Source organism: Tasmannia lanceolata, unplaced genomic scaffold, assembly GCF_043159265.1.
Source record: "Tasmannia lanceolata isolate RefF3 unplaced genomic scaffold, GAP_Taslan_0.1 ptg000006l, whole genome shotgun sequence".
NCBI lineage: Eukaryota > Viridiplantae > Streptophyta > Magnoliopsida > Canellales > Winteraceae > Tasmannia > Tasmannia lanceolata.
Genome location: NW_027518683.1, coordinates 8,358,249 through 8,374,158, shown reverse-complemented (window position 1 = coordinate 8,374,158; position 15,910 = coordinate 8,358,249). Strand labels below are relative to the sequence as shown.

Sequence of the window (15,910 nt, the reverse complement as noted above, 5' to 3'; positions counted from 1 at the left end):
TCTAGGCTAAATAAAATGCTAATCATTTCTCATCTTCAGTTCGCTGATGACACCCTCCTCTTTTTTTTTTTTTTGAAAGATGACATATTTCATTAATATTAGAATAGCATTATGGACCAGGAGTCCCGTCCTGCAATACAAGATATCAAAAAAACTGGATTGGCCATACCCAGAACCCAAAAATGGTAAGATCAATAGAAAAGATCTAAATACAGTAACATTTCTACATTTTTGTTCCCCATGCCATTAGCAACATTTCTTTGAGGCCCCATACTCGTCTCTATATGCCATCGATTTTTTTTACAAGCTAAGTCCCATTCATCCTGATAGCACCGACCTTAACAAATTACCAGATTGATACTACTTACCCAAAAACTTTTCCGCAGACACTCGATAGAAGGCACCTCCAAGCTATATATTTTTCCAATTCCAAAAGAAGTGATTTGATTTCATGAGAGAAGATTTCTTCTTCCAATACTTTGTCTGCTTCATTTAGAGTCCTATTTTCCGAAGTATTTCCACCCAGCATCTTTTCTTCCAGCTTCCTAATCCCTGCCTCTTTCTTCGCTTCCCATTCCAACCCACCTTTCTCTTCTTTCGTCCATCAAGAGTTTAACGAAAAGAGGATGTTTATGGATTGGCTTATGGGTTTCTTTCACGTTATAAGTCCCAGTTAAGCTAAAAACGACTTCCCTTCTCCTGTTGGCTTCTCTTTTAAATAAAGTCCATTCCCTTTTTGCAAATTCACTGATGCCTTCCCTAGGTGTAGGAAAGGACTTAGAAGCTTTTTCTTCATCGTAATTCATGCCCCTAGTCCTTAACAATGCCTCCTCCAAGTCTGACTGATCCATGTGGCGCTTCCTTTTTCGACTTGTGACCGAGGAAGAGGACCGGGGGGGGGGTTGATTCTGGTGATCCATTTTTCTTAGAAAAGCTTGCCTTAGGACTGGAATTTCGTTGCAATGCTTTGCTTCTAAAGGTTCTTATATTAAGGGGGTAACCGCTTACTAATACCAGAAACCACTTACAATAACCGCCCCCTCATCAACCACGAAAAAGGGGAGGTTCCATGCTTGATTTGAAAGCATTTATGGAGCCAGATACACTTTTGACCAAAGATACTAACTCTTCGGCTTCCGGGTATAATAAGACAAAAATACCTATAACAATGCAAGCATCGACAAAAAGGCACTAGCATAGATTCTGACACTGTACAAATCATCCCCTTCAGATATCTCAAGATACCATAAATGTTATACTATAAGTAATGATGATTCGAGCCACCTTTAGGAGAAACACCTCACTTCCTTTTTGACCTCACCGATTATCGCGAATCGGTACCTCGATTCTGCTTTTCCAGGTCGGTAGCGTACATGCCTAGGATCGCTGCGAAGGGTAGAAATTTCCAGGACAAGTTGTCCTGTCACACGTAGGACCCACAAGCCTTGGAATCGAGGGCCCCTCCACAGATTTATTTGATAGGCCAGAGGAAGGAAGACAGGAGGGCGGGGGTAAAGTGGGGATACTCTGATTAATTTTCCTATGGGGTTTGAAATTTGAATTCAACAGGGAGGTATCCAAGGGTACAACGGTCTTTTTTCCGAAAGACCTCCAACCAGTCGGCGCCTGATTCTCGCTAACCTCCGGCAGGACCAAGGCCGCCGAGTGAGAACCAGGGAGCCTGAATGAACCAAAGGAGGCAGTTCTAAAGGGTTCGGCGGAGGGAAACATGAGGCTCTGAGAGGGTCCACCGATTGACTCAACCTTCCTAAGGAAGAAGAGAGTTCAACTCCTATAGAGAAAGCCGTATTCGAAACCCAGAGAAGAACAAAGGTACAAGAAAATTTCCATCTGGGGGCAAGGATTCTAGCCGAAACAAAGCTCATACATTGCCTATGTCCTCCCTTCATTCTTACGTCCAGAACTTGACCAAAAAAGCTTCCCAAAGCTTCCACAGTTGAGGTTGCCTATGCATGTAGCGGAATTCCGTAGAAGTTGACCCAAAGCTCTTCCGCTCCCTGAATATAATCCCGAGACCAAGTTGACAGGGATAGTAATTGATTACCACATGCTTCGACTCCTTTGGCCAGAATTTTAGACGCCTGATCTATTGATTCAAACATAAAGAGGACTTCATCTTTCACTAATAAACAGAGGCAAGTAAGGGACGAGATGCTCCAAAGGTTTTTAGCCCACACCCAATGCTCATCTAAATTCCCGTTAGGTCCTTCCTTCTTCCAATTAAACATGCTTTTAAGATGTTAATTCGAGATCCCACTTCCTTTTTGGCTACAATAAGGTCGGACCCCCTTTGTCTCTCTGGAGGGAAATTTCTCCAGAATCCGGCCACGACTCGTCCTCATTGTTGTTAATGGCCCAAGCTTGATGATTATTTGACCCAGAAAAAATGGACCCCGATGTCTTTCTTTTCTTTTTGTGCTGAGAGCACCACCGGCATCTCGAGCACCATTTGAAGTTATGATAATGACAAGATGGACAAGTCCAATCTCCTGGCCATCTTCCAGGATTTACCTTCGGGGGAAGACCATTTGGAGTGATTTTCTTCCTCCATTCGGATTTCTTCCTCCATGCATATTTCTTCCTCCCCTCAGAGCTCATTAGTTCAAATGCCGGAAATCATTGGGAACTTTTTTTGACTTGTTTTTTTACTTCTCCCCCTTCTTTCCGTTAGCAAGAGAGTAGCAGATCCTCCATACAGATTGACACCCTCCTCTTCTCATCTACTGATGTGCTTTGTGTATTAAACTTGAAAGTTAATATGCGGTGTTACGAAGTAATTACGGGGCAAAGGTCCAATTTTTCAAAATCAAGAGTTTTTGGTATTAACGTTGAGGTGGAGGCACTCTGTGGTCTGGCGGGTGTGAAATGGACAGTTTCCCCTGAGTCTATCTGGGTTTGCCGATGGGAGCAGTCAGAGCAAAGAAGCATTGTTGGAATCATATTATCGAAAGAGTGGGTAGTAGACTTGATAATTGGAAAAAGAACTTGGTGTCGAGAGGGGGCATGCTTAGTCTTATAAAAGTTGTGATGGCGAATATCCCCGTTTATCAGATGGCGATATTTAACTGTCGTATGGGTGTAGCCAAGAAAATCGAATAGATCCAAAGACGTTTCCTATGGGGCGGATCAGAAGACAAGAAAGGGATACCTTTGGTTAAATGGAAAGAAGTGTCCAAGCCGATGAAGAGTGGTGGACTTGGGATAAGAAGAGTTAAAGAAATGGATGTAGCCCTTCTACGGAAATGGCTTTGGAGATATGGTAAGGAGGAAAATCATCTTTGGGTGAAAGTCATAGAGGCTAAATATGGTGCTTCTTCGAGTCACTGGGTATCAGAGGACAGATTCAGACGGCAGGATAGGACTGTTTGGAGAGACATTCTAGGGCTAAGATGCTGGAAGTTCTTGAAGAGGGATATATTAAGCAAGATGGCGAGGACAAGAGGGTTTGGTTCTGGAACTCATCAGGTGATTTAACTGTAAAGTCCGTTTATTTTCAACTCATTGCTTGCCCCGAGACTGCAAAAATTGGTAAAGTGTGGAATATCCCAGTCCCTCCTAGGGTGGGCTTATTTGGTTGGGCGGCTTGTCTTGAGAGGATTCAGACAATAGACTTCTTGAGGAGAAGGAAGATGATAATTATTGATCACTGTGCAATGTGCTTCGAGGCAGGAGAGTCAGCTAACCACCTGCTAATATTGTAAAGTGGCGAGAGATGTATGGGGTAAACTACTCAACCGGTTTGGAATTAATTGGGTTTTTCCTCAATCGCTCATGGAGCTTCTACAAGGATTGGTCTCTGGCCGCTTGGAGGAAAAAAGGGAAAATTTTGTGGGACGTAACCCTTCTTGCCACTATCTGGGTTCTTTGGAAGGAAAGAAACGCGAGACTTTTCAAAGGTTATGCGAGGAGTTCCGTTTCTCTCTTCACTAAAGTGATTGCCCTCACTATCGCTTGGGTGAAATCTATTCCATCCTTTGCCTTTGTCTCGGCATATGATCTCTGGGAGGGTTGGAAGGAAGTTTGCTTGGGAATGGAGAAGAAGCAAGTTGTTGTCCAAAAGTGGAAGACGGGTCTAGCTTGGGAAACCTAGGCTCGGTCGGAATTGGGAGGGGGGGGGGTTCTAAGGAATGATCAGGTGGTTGCGGTCCTTTGCAGGGCCTATAGGGGTTGCGGATGCTACAGAAGCTAAGGTCCGTGCTGCTCACCAAGGCATCAAACTATTGGCATCACATGGGCTGAACAACGTGGTGATCAAAGGAGACTCCCTAAATGTAATTAAGTGGCTCAATGGATCTTTAAAGAACCCTTAGAGATTCGATTCACCTTTGACTAAATTTCAGATTGCTCCAGATCTATGGTACTATCTTTTCATCATGTTCGTAGATCGGCTAATGAGTTGGCCGATAGATTAGCTAGATTGGGAGTGTCAAAGGAATCTTTGGCTCTTTTTGACTCCCTTCCTCCTTGACTTATCTTTGGTGCCCTTGTACTTTTCTCTCTGTTCTTTCTGTTTCAAAGCACGGGTGCGGGGTGCGGTGCGACACGACACGGGTACGCGGGTACGTGATTTTCCAAAAAACTTGGGTGCGGGTGCGTTCGGGTGCGTTGAATATAATAATAATTTTTATTAATTTTTTTTAAAAAAAATAGGAAAGCAATCAAATAACAATAACATCACCATTCACCAAAATGGAAAATTCTAATATTACTCTTCATTTCATACGTGATTAAGTTCATCATTAAAACACCAAAATAACATAAAGCACCAAAATAACATAAAGCATCAATGCATCATCAATCCTAGAAGTCAGTCGCTTCAGGCTTCAGCTCCAATATCGACAACATCGTCCTCTACGTCGTCGGTAAAAACAATGGACTCCAACTCCGGCTCATCCAAAGAAAGACTAGCAACTTCAAGTACCCCTACATCCTCGAAGGAATCAAATGTATCTCCACCTATGTCCCACATCTTTGTCTCTCCTTGCTTATATTGTGGAGTTTGTCTTGAGAGAAGCCGAAGATTGCTATGAACGAAAACCAAATCTTCAGCTCGTTGTGGAGTCATCTTGTTCCTCTTGAGAGAATGCACAAAAGAGTAAGTGCTCCAATTCCTCTCGGCACAAGATGACGATGAAGGTTGCATAAGAATCTTCAAAGCTATGCTTTGAAGCATAGGGGCACATGTACCATGGATGGCCCACCACTCATGAGGCTTGATAGTGAACCGTTCATTGATGGAATCAACATCATTGAATAATCCGGACTTCATGGAGAATTGCGCGAACTCCACATTAGCTCTTGTTCGGTCCGAAGAATTGGTGAAGTACCTCTTGAAGCACTTCATCCTCTCAGTATAAATTTCTGCATCCTTATGTGGAGGCACCCTACTTGAATCTTCACTAAGCCATTGCTCACTATAATACCTTTAAGAAAGAAAAAACTAATTTAGCTTCAAATTTCAAGTCAAAAGTTAGAACTTGGAAATAAACATAAATAACTAATAATCCAAATAAATTTAAAGTCACCTAACCTTGGATTCAATGAATGAGCCAAGCAATGAAGTGGAGTGTTGCTCTTGTTCCAACGAGCAACAAGAATCTCGTGCACCACGTCAAAAAATTTGGACTCCTCTTCTTTCCTCTTTCCTTCTTTCCTATATATTGCCGCCCTTACTTTCTCTATCATGGTATCCCACAAATCATAAACCAAGTGAAGGCAAGGCGTATCCGTGTCACAGTCTCTAAGCATGTCATAGATGGGGGATGTAAATGCGAGTATGTAGTCGATAGAATCCCACCATATGTCATCTAACACCTTCTCTTTTACAAACCTCGATTTTCCCATGTCATCCTCCCTATAACAAGTCCATTTGTCGCTAATAACCATTGCTTGAAGACCTTGCTTTAAGAGTTTCAATCTCTTAAGCATAACAATAACACTCGCAAATCGAGTCTCTGCCACGGCAAGCAACTTCAAAGTGTTGAACTCGTTGAATATGGCTAGTCTCATGGAATGATTCATTATGAAATTCTTAATGATGCTAGCATCTCCCGAAACATCCGTTATCCAACTGCATTCGTCATATGTAACTTGATTTGCTTCCACATTCTTCGCCGCACATATGTTCTTCAAAGCAAGGTTGAGGGTGTGCACCACACATGGGGTCCAAAAGATGGAAGGAAACTGTGCCTCAATAAGTTGCCCGGCCGCCTTGCAATTTGCGGCGTTGTCGGTAATTACTTGGACAACATTTTCATGCCCAACTTCCATAATTACCTCCTTCAACAAGTTGGCAATGAAATTTTTGTCCTTTGTCTCCCCCGAACAATCTACCGCCTTGAGAAACATAGGCCTACCCTCGGTTACCGCCATAAAGTTAATGAGAGGCCGCCTTTGTGAGTCACTCCATCCATCACTAACAATGCTCACCCCTTTATCCTTCCATGTCTCTCTAAGGGGTTGCAACAACCTATTAACATTTGCCCTCTCTTTTTGTAGTAGAGTCGTTCTTAGCAAGTTGTACCCCGGAGGCAAATAACCGGAAATTTGATTGTTGGCCGCACAAGAGTATGAACTCGCATAGTGTGGGTTCCTTGCTAGGTGAAATGGCAAGCCACCGGAGTAAAACATCCGAGCAATCTCACCATGTACTTGATCGCGGGCCGCCATGTTAAATGCCTTTTCAATAGCACTCATACTTCCACTTGGACCACTTGTCTTCCTCCTCTTTAGATCAAAACTTGGAGGGACAAACATACTACTTGGGCAACTCAATGATCCACTACTTGATGATGGCGGCAATGGCACTCTTTTGGGAGCATTTTGCTTCATAGCCTCCTTGCATTCTTCCTCAAACCTTTGCATTCCGAGTAGGTCATTTGCTTTCACCTTAAGACACGCTCCGATTCCTTGTCCTGATACCTTCAACAAGTGCGCTCTAACCCTTGTGTAGGAGCTATTCCAACTCTTATGACAAAAATTACATTCCCATCTCACATTCCCTCCACCCTTAGGATCTTTATCAAATCTAGTGGCATACCTCCATAAGGGCTTCGAGAGGTCTTCATCAGTAGAAGTAGAAGGTGGTGCATTTGTGTCTTGGGCGGCGCTACTAGCCCCGGATGAAGACATTCTATTAAAAGAACAAACACAAATTTAGTTTTGGGAGTCAAGTAAGAATGAGAGGAAACAAGATTAGGGTGGTGTGGCACTTGTATTGAGACAAAATTAGAAATTAACAATGGGAGAAGATTATTAAGAAAAAACATCAACTACTGAATTACACCAGCCTTGTGACCCATGATCCCAACCAACCAAGCTGATTAGTGAATATAGGTTATTTCATTGATAACTTTCTCAAGCATGCAAAGATATTGCCATATTGGCAACCACCAAAGCAAAATCACACACAATACTACAGTGCAAAACCATGAAGAGTAACTTGTCCTCTAATTCCTTGAATTGTTCCAATGTAATAGCTAGCAAAAAGATAGTCTATTCCCTAATTTTCATCTTCCAAGAGCATATATTCATTTGTTGAGCTTTTTATGTTTTGATCGCTCATCAGTTCTTATATCTTCGTTCCCAATCAAGAAAATGAAACCAAACTATGCAAAGATTGCAATTTTCAGATAATAAGTGATAAGCTTTATGGACAATTAATGATCATAATGTCTATTTATCTTTTCTTACCAATAAAAGAATATAAATCAAGTCTACTAGCATTTGATGGTTCAGATGAAAAATAATATAAATCAAGTCTAAAGCCCTAATGACCTAACCTCTCTAATTGAGCCCTAAAGGGCTCCCAATTGAATGTCACAAGCTCAAATTAACATGGCCTGAAAGCTCACAATTGGAAATTTGGGATTTAGGGCTTTAGGCCCCAAAGCCCTAAATCCGAAATTCCCAATTGTGACCTCCAAACTGAAAATTAAATCAGTTTAGGGCTTCAAAATCACATTCCATTTTAAGATTATGCCAACCGATTGTGAGCTCCAAATTGATTTTTATGTGACTCACAATCGGTTAGGACTTTAGGCTATTTTTTAGGGCAAATCACAAATAGAATAATGCAAATCACAAATAAAAATAAAAGAGAGAGAGAAAGAGAGTATAGATAATAATAAAAAAAAGAGAGGAGAGAAGTAGAGAGAGAGAGTACCTTTGTAGGGTTAGCTTAGGGCTCCGACGACCGACGGTGGCGGAGGAGGAGGCGGAGGCGAGAGAGATCTCTCACGGAGAGTTGAAAATGAGAGGAGAAAATGAGAGAAGCTCGGGCCGGGCCGAGAGAGATCTCTCACGGAGAGAGAGAGAGAGAGAGAGAGAGAGAGAGAGAGAGAGAGAGACGAGAGAGAGAGACGTAGAGAGAGAGAGGAGACGCGGGGAGAGAGAGAGAGAGAGAGAGAGAGAGAGAGAGAGAGAGAGTTGCAGACGAGAGAGAGACGGGAGAGAGAGTTGCAGAGAGGGTGAGGGAGAGAGTCGGTGGGTTTTGGGTTTTAATAAAAACCCTTTTATATAACTTAAACCCCCCCCCCCCCCCCCAAATTGCTATTGACAGCCGTATTTTTTTTTTTTTTTTTAAAACACATAAAAACCGTGTCGGGTGCGTCGGGGTGCGCACCCCAACCGCACCCGACCCGCACCCCACCGTAAAATTGGAATTTTTTTTTTTTTTAAATTGGGTGCGCACCCGACACGCACCCGGGACGCACCCGAGCGCACCCGTGTCGGATACGCACCCGATACGGGTACTTTAGGCAATTTGAAGCACCCGTGCTTCACAGTCTGTTTGTAATCCGACCACCTCGGCTTTTTTAATAAAATTGGCGATCATTGAAAAAAAAAAAAAAATTTCAAAAGGAAAATATCTGCTAAGATGACTGAATCACATATTTCACATCACTAGCTGTCCCTCCAGACTCCCCCTACTTCCATTAGTAACTTTCATGATATCTTAAATTTTAAAATATTATTTAACTTCTAACTGAGAAAGTTCAAAGGAATTAAGAAATCAGGAGCCTTAAATTAGATTGTCTATTAATTAAAATCTTAAGTTGGTAAATTGATTATTGTTTAGTTCGTACATTTTTTAGATATAAAAGTAATAATTTGAAATTAAGAGGCAAAGTTTAACATTTCAGTGGACCACCTTCTTTGCACCTAACTTGCCAATTCGGACGGTTGGACTGGTCTAACTAAGTAGGTCCCACTAGTTTGGTCTGTGTTTTAAAACACTGTTTGTGATTGATTCTAATTTCTGCTTATTGGTCTTGCAATAAGTGCATCTGACATGAATATAATCTTCATGCTAATTGATTTTTCTTGTTCATTAACTGCATTCTTCAGGCAGATGAGACTAAATTATCTGAAAGGACCGGTTCTTATGAAGCGCCGCCGGTATGTAATCTTGTTGGATTGTATTTCTTCTGTACCGGTATTTTTTCAGCTTCCCAATAAGATTTTATTAAATACTTGAAATTTGAGAACAGTTACGCAATGTTTGTGTTGTTTACTGACCAGGAGGCTAAAAAGATGGTGCCAGAAGCGACATGTCCTCAGGAGGCTAAAAAGATGGTGCCAGAAGCGACATGTCCTCAGGATGCTGATCCTGTTTTGATGAAACCACCAACACCAGTGGTTACTCTTTGCAATGGTACTGCTCAGACTGAGAATGATGATTCCTTGGTTGATACAAATTCTCCAAAAAATGAGCCCGAACGATCTCGCCGTAGTAATCACTCCAAAGAGTCTCCGACGACTGTGAAACCTGAAACAATGCCCGATCAAGTTAGCATGAGGAGGGGTCGGAAGGCTAATTCCTATTCCTCTGCGCAATCAGTGGAGAATTCTGATCTTACTCTTGGCAGTGAAAAAGAGGGTATTGAACCGACAAAGATAAAAAATGTTCACACCAACAAGGAAGCTGGTAATTCACTTTCTGAATGTCCATCTACCAAGGATACAAATGTGCCATTAGAAAATGAAAAGAAAGTTGAGATTTCATCATCAACTGGATCACATAATGAAATAAATATCGCTCCACAGTCCCCTACTCGAAGCCTGCCTGATGCAACTCGTCTCAAAAGGGCCCGCCTTGGACCAAAGAAGAAAGCAGGTGTAAATGCAGAAGCCGATCGTCCTTCTTCTTCTTCAGAAATTCAGGAAAGTTTATTGAGTGGTCAGATAGGGGATGCCACACAATTGATGGATTTGAAGTCGAAGAAGGAATCTGACGGTAAGAATGTACACTCAGGGAATGCAAATGAGGATACTGCCATGCCATCCGTGGATGTTGGCTCGAAAAAGGAAGTTGAGGGTATAAGTGATTCAGAAGCAAAACCTCTTCGGCGCTCAGGGAAAAGGGTACTTGATGCATTAGAGGGTGGATCATCCAGTAAACGACAAGGATCTAAATTAAAGCAGCAAAAGGGTGAAACACAAGAAATGAGTCAGAAGGTAATATCTATGACTGATCACCTATTTTTCATTTTAAATTTCTAAGATGTTACAAGCCATCATTTTTCAAACTTTATAATAATGGGTGCATTTTGCTTTCATGCATGGACAGAAAATGGTGTCATCATCCAAGGCTTCCACAAAATCATCCATTACTGATGACAGTCATTTGGAGGAAACCCCTAAGACGAAAACCAAGAAAAAAAGTGCTCCAGCGACTGTGGTAATATTTCTGACTTTTAAAAAAAATTTCAACTCTGTCTGACTGTCAGGACTGTAAAATTCCAGTTATGATCCAATTTTTTTTCTTGTAATATTTTTGCTCTATGCTTTTTGACGTTGCTCGGTGTCACCATCCCAGGCTTCCACAAAATCATCAATTCATGACGAGTCTCATTTGGAGGAAACCCCTAAGACGAAAACCAAGAAAAAACGAGCTCCAGTGATGGAAGAGGTAACATTTCTTTGATTTTTTTTTTTTTCAATCTTAAACTCTCTGTCTGACTATCAGGACTGTAAAATTCCAGTTATGATCCAATTTTTGTTCTTGTAATATTCTTGCTGTATGCTTTTTGATGTTGCTCGGTGTCAACAACCCAGGCTTCCACAAAATCATCAATTCATTATGAGAGTCATTTGGAGGAATCCCCTAAGAAGAAAACCACGAAAAAATGTGCTCCAGTGATGGAAGAGGTAACATTTTATTTGAGTAGATGCTTTCTGAGACATGCTAGAATCAGCTTGTTAAGACTTGGGCAGGTTGGCATTTTGAGTTTGAAAACTTGTTCTGTACTCACCCTTGCCCTAGTACTTCCTTAGAGTTTTTTTACATTCATTATGATGATTGGTGCATGCATGTGGACTGAAGGTTAAGAATAGCATTGGTGGGGCATGGAGAATTATGTTACCCAGTTAAGGATAAGGGCTCGGACATGTTACTGGAATACGACACTGGCATTTTCAAAATATAGATGTGGGTATCGCATGCCATGGGATAACACACAAGATTTTTATTAATAAAATTCCATAAACTTTGAATAGATCTAACAAATGATAAGATTAGTATATCTTTGACTGACATACTCAAAATTTTGATTGCAAATTTGTAACATTAACAAGCTACAAACATGATCGTTAATTCAAAGGGTGACAGGTTTGAAACATGGAAATTATTTTGATCAGCAGAATTATCTACGAAGTCTCTGGTACAAGTATCAGTATTGTGTCATGTCGCACATGATACATTGGTCCTCTACTAGTATCCTGGTATCGTAGTTGGAGATCCTTTTATTTTTTATAAGTTTTTTTTTTTGTCAATATTGGTGCTGGAAGTGTTTGTTGATGGAGTCTCTTACGTGGAGTGAAAGGATGGGGCTCTGTCTAATGGATATTTTTGGAACCATTGGCACTGGTGTAGATTTTGGTGAGTTTTTGAGAGCATTTGGTGGGTCCAATGGTTTGAGCATGTCATTGATTGGTTGATGGCTTGTTTGGCGGGAAAGGAATGGACTCTTGACTTCTGTGAGAATTACAGTTGTCATTGGAGGAGTCATGGTACGGGTGTTTGCATGAAAGCTATTGCCTTTCTGTCATTGAGAAGCAGCTTTTGTGTGACACTTGTAATGCCTTCTGTGTGGAGCCAAATACGAACCTCATTGGCATTAGTTTTGGTAGGTCAACATGGTTGTTTCGGGGAACAATTAAGTTTAACACTTTAGGAAGTGCTTGCTCAAATTCTCAATGTATGTTCAGTTGTAATGCCTTCTATGTGGAGCTAAATACGAGCCTCATAATCAATAGTTTTGGTGGGTCAACATGGTTTGGGGAGCAATTGGAGTTTGACATTGTAGACAGTGCTTGGTTAAATTCTCAATGCACATTCAGTTGCAGTTTTGGGTTTTCCCTATCCTGTCTCATGGCAGGACTCATGATTATTATTGAGATTTATTGAATTCGTTGTGGATGGCCTATAAAGAATCCTTGCAAATCATCATACATTTCGGTGAGCTTTAATTGTTTTTTATTGGTCCATTTTTAACATTACTCTACCGTTGATTTCATTATTAAGAATAGAAATATTTTCAATTTCTTAAATTTGATATTCTAAGCCCCCCTTAGTGAATTTAGCCATGCTTGTATGTTTGGTTGTTGCTCGTTTATAAACATTGGCACGATCCTCGTCTTTTTCATTATTTCTCCATGCAAGCACATGCATCTACATTCTGTACATTTAAGTACAGGGATGGCGGGTTATCCTGCCTTTTATTGCGATTCTCGAGGTTACAATTGCTCAAATGGTCGATGTTCTTTAGCCGAAAGCTGTCTCCATTCTCAATTTGGATTCCTCAGTATGTGGCTTGGGATAGATTCTAATTTAGTGTTCCAACACAATTTGAAAAAAGTGTGTCCATGAAAGGTGAGAAGAAAGTTCATCTATGGTGTTTGGTGTGCTCTGAATGCTTCAGAAAGTTGGTAGTTTCGGAAACTCAGAGGACCAAACTGAGTGCAACTTTTATTATGGAAAGTTGGAATATTACTAGTATTAATCTGTATTGGTTACATTCACTCCCAGTTCTTCTTCATGGCAGATGCGGATAGACAAATGTTTAAATATTATATTCGAGAATTTAGCTGTTTTTGAATAATTTGTAAGGTCTTCCAAAGGCAACTTAGCCACTGAAGTGGAAATTAGAAATTTCAAATTTAGGCCAACTCCAGAGTGTAGGATGATTACATTGGAAAATGTTAGTTAGTGTTTCCTGTTGTTGTTATGCTGCTGGGGAAGATAATGTAGAAATTCAGGTTAAGAACAATCCAAAAGCTCTGAAGACCTATTTAAAGAACAACAACAGGGAAATGAAAATCTGCGTCTGGGTTCAATGCCTAACAAAATTGGCCGGAAAAAGGGTGAATGAAAGAGATGTGTGTCTGAGTGGAGGAGAGAAAGAACGCATGCATGACCTGCACAATTCAACGGTTGAAAGAGTGTTGGGGCTCTTTCATACTGTCTTTGACACATTAGAATCCGCTACCTCTACTGCCTCTACTGCCTCTACTGCCACAGTTTTGTTTTATGCCAATGCCTATCAGTGTTGAAATTTTTTTACATAAAGGTTTCAGAAGATTCTAGGTTGGATTTAGCCAACATCCAGTCAAAGTGCCCAATTGGGATTTAGAAGTTATGAAGATTTTAAAGAGTTTTAACTGATTTAGGATTTGTCTTCTTGCAAGAGTGTAATTCTGTTTTCAAAAATTGAGAAATCATTACCCTTAAAAAAATCTGAGAAACCATTAGTATTTAGTTTGACCTGCAACCTTTTTCTAAGTGCCTTGCGTCTAAAATGGAGTCTAGGGGTTGTTCGTGAATTTACTGAGATTTAAATTTCTTCTCAACTTGATGAGTTTCAGAACTTGAATATTTTTGTCACATATTCCTCTTCAGTTCATGTTCTCTTACTACATTCTCTTCCTCTTCATTTGTTGCTACTTTGAAGGTACTCCTGTGCTGTGATTGTTTAGGGCGGGATTTTTATTTCAGGGTGGTCTCCAACCCCTGAATTTTGACTGCAGAAATTCCAGTACTTGAAAGTTCTGCCTGTGAAATTTCTGTGTTTTTTTTTTGTTGTAGATCAGAGTATTTAGTTATTTACAAACCATAGATCGGTTCTTTCTCAGACTTTTATTATTTTGAATTTTTTCGTTTGTAACAACCTCTGAGTTTTGGATATTATGTTGTCTATATTTTAGTTTTCTGGAAATTTCAGAAACCTGAGATCCTTTGTACACAAATATTTCTGTGATAATCTGATATTCGCATAGCCTTAAAATTTCTGGGTTTGATACTTATGGTGTAGAAATTCCAGCATGATATTCAATTCTTGGGTTGTTTACAGCAGGGAGGTGGCTAAATCTATTTTTGGCAAGGCTTTTTACTTCTAGAAGTTTTTTTGGGCTTGTAAAATCTTATGAGGTCATTATTTCTGTTGCTGCCTTCTTTTCATAGGGTTCATTATCTTGGTAATGAGAGATCTGTGCACTTTCTTTGTTATTGTGGTCATTGGGTATTTGTGTTAGCAGGGTAGAGTCTCACGTTGGAGATGATGAATCTTTTGCTGTTGGGACATCATATGCCGATGTATATTATGATATCGTTGCTAGCTTCAGTCTATTAATTACTTATTACGGTTTAATGGATTGTGGAAGTGTTTGATCGATAGGCTAATGCTAACATTTGTTGTGTGGCTGGACTCTTATATTATGTTCTGTGTATTGTTTCACTAGTTTTCTATTTCTTTATTCTTTTGAATGTTGATGTTTACAATATTCTTTTTTCTTCTTATCCTTGTTAAGCTTTGGTTTGTTGCATTTGTTGTACAAAATAATCTTTCAATGTTTTGCTTTGTAAGGGTCGTGAAAGGCTTTTTTTTATCCCGGTGTGTATAATTGTAAATATAGTGTCACCGTTATATATTTCTCCATCTGCTGGATTTGTAATTTGTTGATTCATTGTTTGTTTGAATTTCAGACTTCTGAAGCTCTTATTCGTGTTAAAGATCTTGATGGGAGCCTTGTTGGTTCGAAGATTAAGGTTTGGTGGCCAGACGATGAGAAGTACGTGCATGCCTTTCATAATTTCTTGTCAATTTGATTATTAAATTTACAAGTCATGATTGTTGATGTTAAGGCTCTTTTTTTCCTTTTACTGTAATCTTGCCTATAATTGCTGATGCAGGACAATACCTAAATTAGGGAAAATCCTACACTCCTAATGGGGTTAAAGACTCTAGGAACTCTTAGTGCTGAATCTAAAGGCTAAAGGCACCTACGGGAACCATTTAGGTTGATTTATTGTGAATTTATTTTGCGGACAGCAGCAATATCAAGGCTTAAAACAGCAATAAGAGATGGAAAAATATCAATTAGCAATTAAATAAACCTTGCACAAAGTACTCAACATTTAGAAAACCTTTCGGGCAACTAGTTAAGGGCAAAATTAGGCTATAATGGACGGGGTTTTAAAAATTCGACCAGGTAGAATAATTAAAACAGTACCAAAACCTATGAATTAAACCTTATTTAAGATGAGAAATCAGCAGTAATCCAATGAAAAACAGTAATAAATTTCTGCAGCAACAAAACGGGGTCAAATCGGTCCAATTTAGGCCAAAAGGGTATTTTGGTAATTTGCAGATCTGGAAATTCTGGGTAAACTGCTGTGGGTTGAAAGATAATAGGTTTAAATGATGAAATAAATTAGATTTTCAGGTTTAGGGGGCTGCTACGTTGGCCGATTACGCTTTCAATCTCCAAAAGCAAGTTTTGGGGATTGAAAGGTGTGAAAATTTGATTGGCCTTGAAAAGGGTTGTTAAACTATGAATTTTGATTGCTATGGCTAAGGTTTAATCCCAAAATAAATCCTTCAAAGTTTCA

The 15,910-nt window shown here is 40.1% G+C and overlaps 1 protein-coding gene across 4 annotated transcripts in view; it reads left to right on the top strand.

Moving 5' to 3' along the window:
* The window catches only part of LOC143879538 (sister chromatid cohesion protein PDS5 homolog D-like), a 40,548-nt gene that overhangs the window by 14,202 nt on the left and 10,436 nt on the right, over window positions 1-15,910 (top strand). For 3 of the 4 annotated variants that reach the window (XM_077381968.1, XM_077381969.1, XM_077381970.1), the window contains exons 7-12: window positions 9,370-9,420; window positions 9,544-10,479; window positions 10,592-10,702; window positions 10,841-10,933; window positions 11,080-11,172; window positions 15,005-15,090. In XM_077381968.1, coding sequence (XP_077238083.1) covers window positions 9,370-9,420; window positions 9,544-10,479; window positions 10,592-10,702; window positions 10,841-10,933; window positions 11,080-11,172; window positions 15,005-15,090 — 1,370 coding nt within the window. The remainder of the gene's footprint in view (window positions 1-9,369; window positions 9,421-9,543; window positions 10,480-10,591; window positions 10,703-10,840; window positions 10,934-11,079; window positions 11,173-15,004; window positions 15,091-15,910) is intronic. The other variant, XM_077381972.1, reaches the window with a different exon arrangement.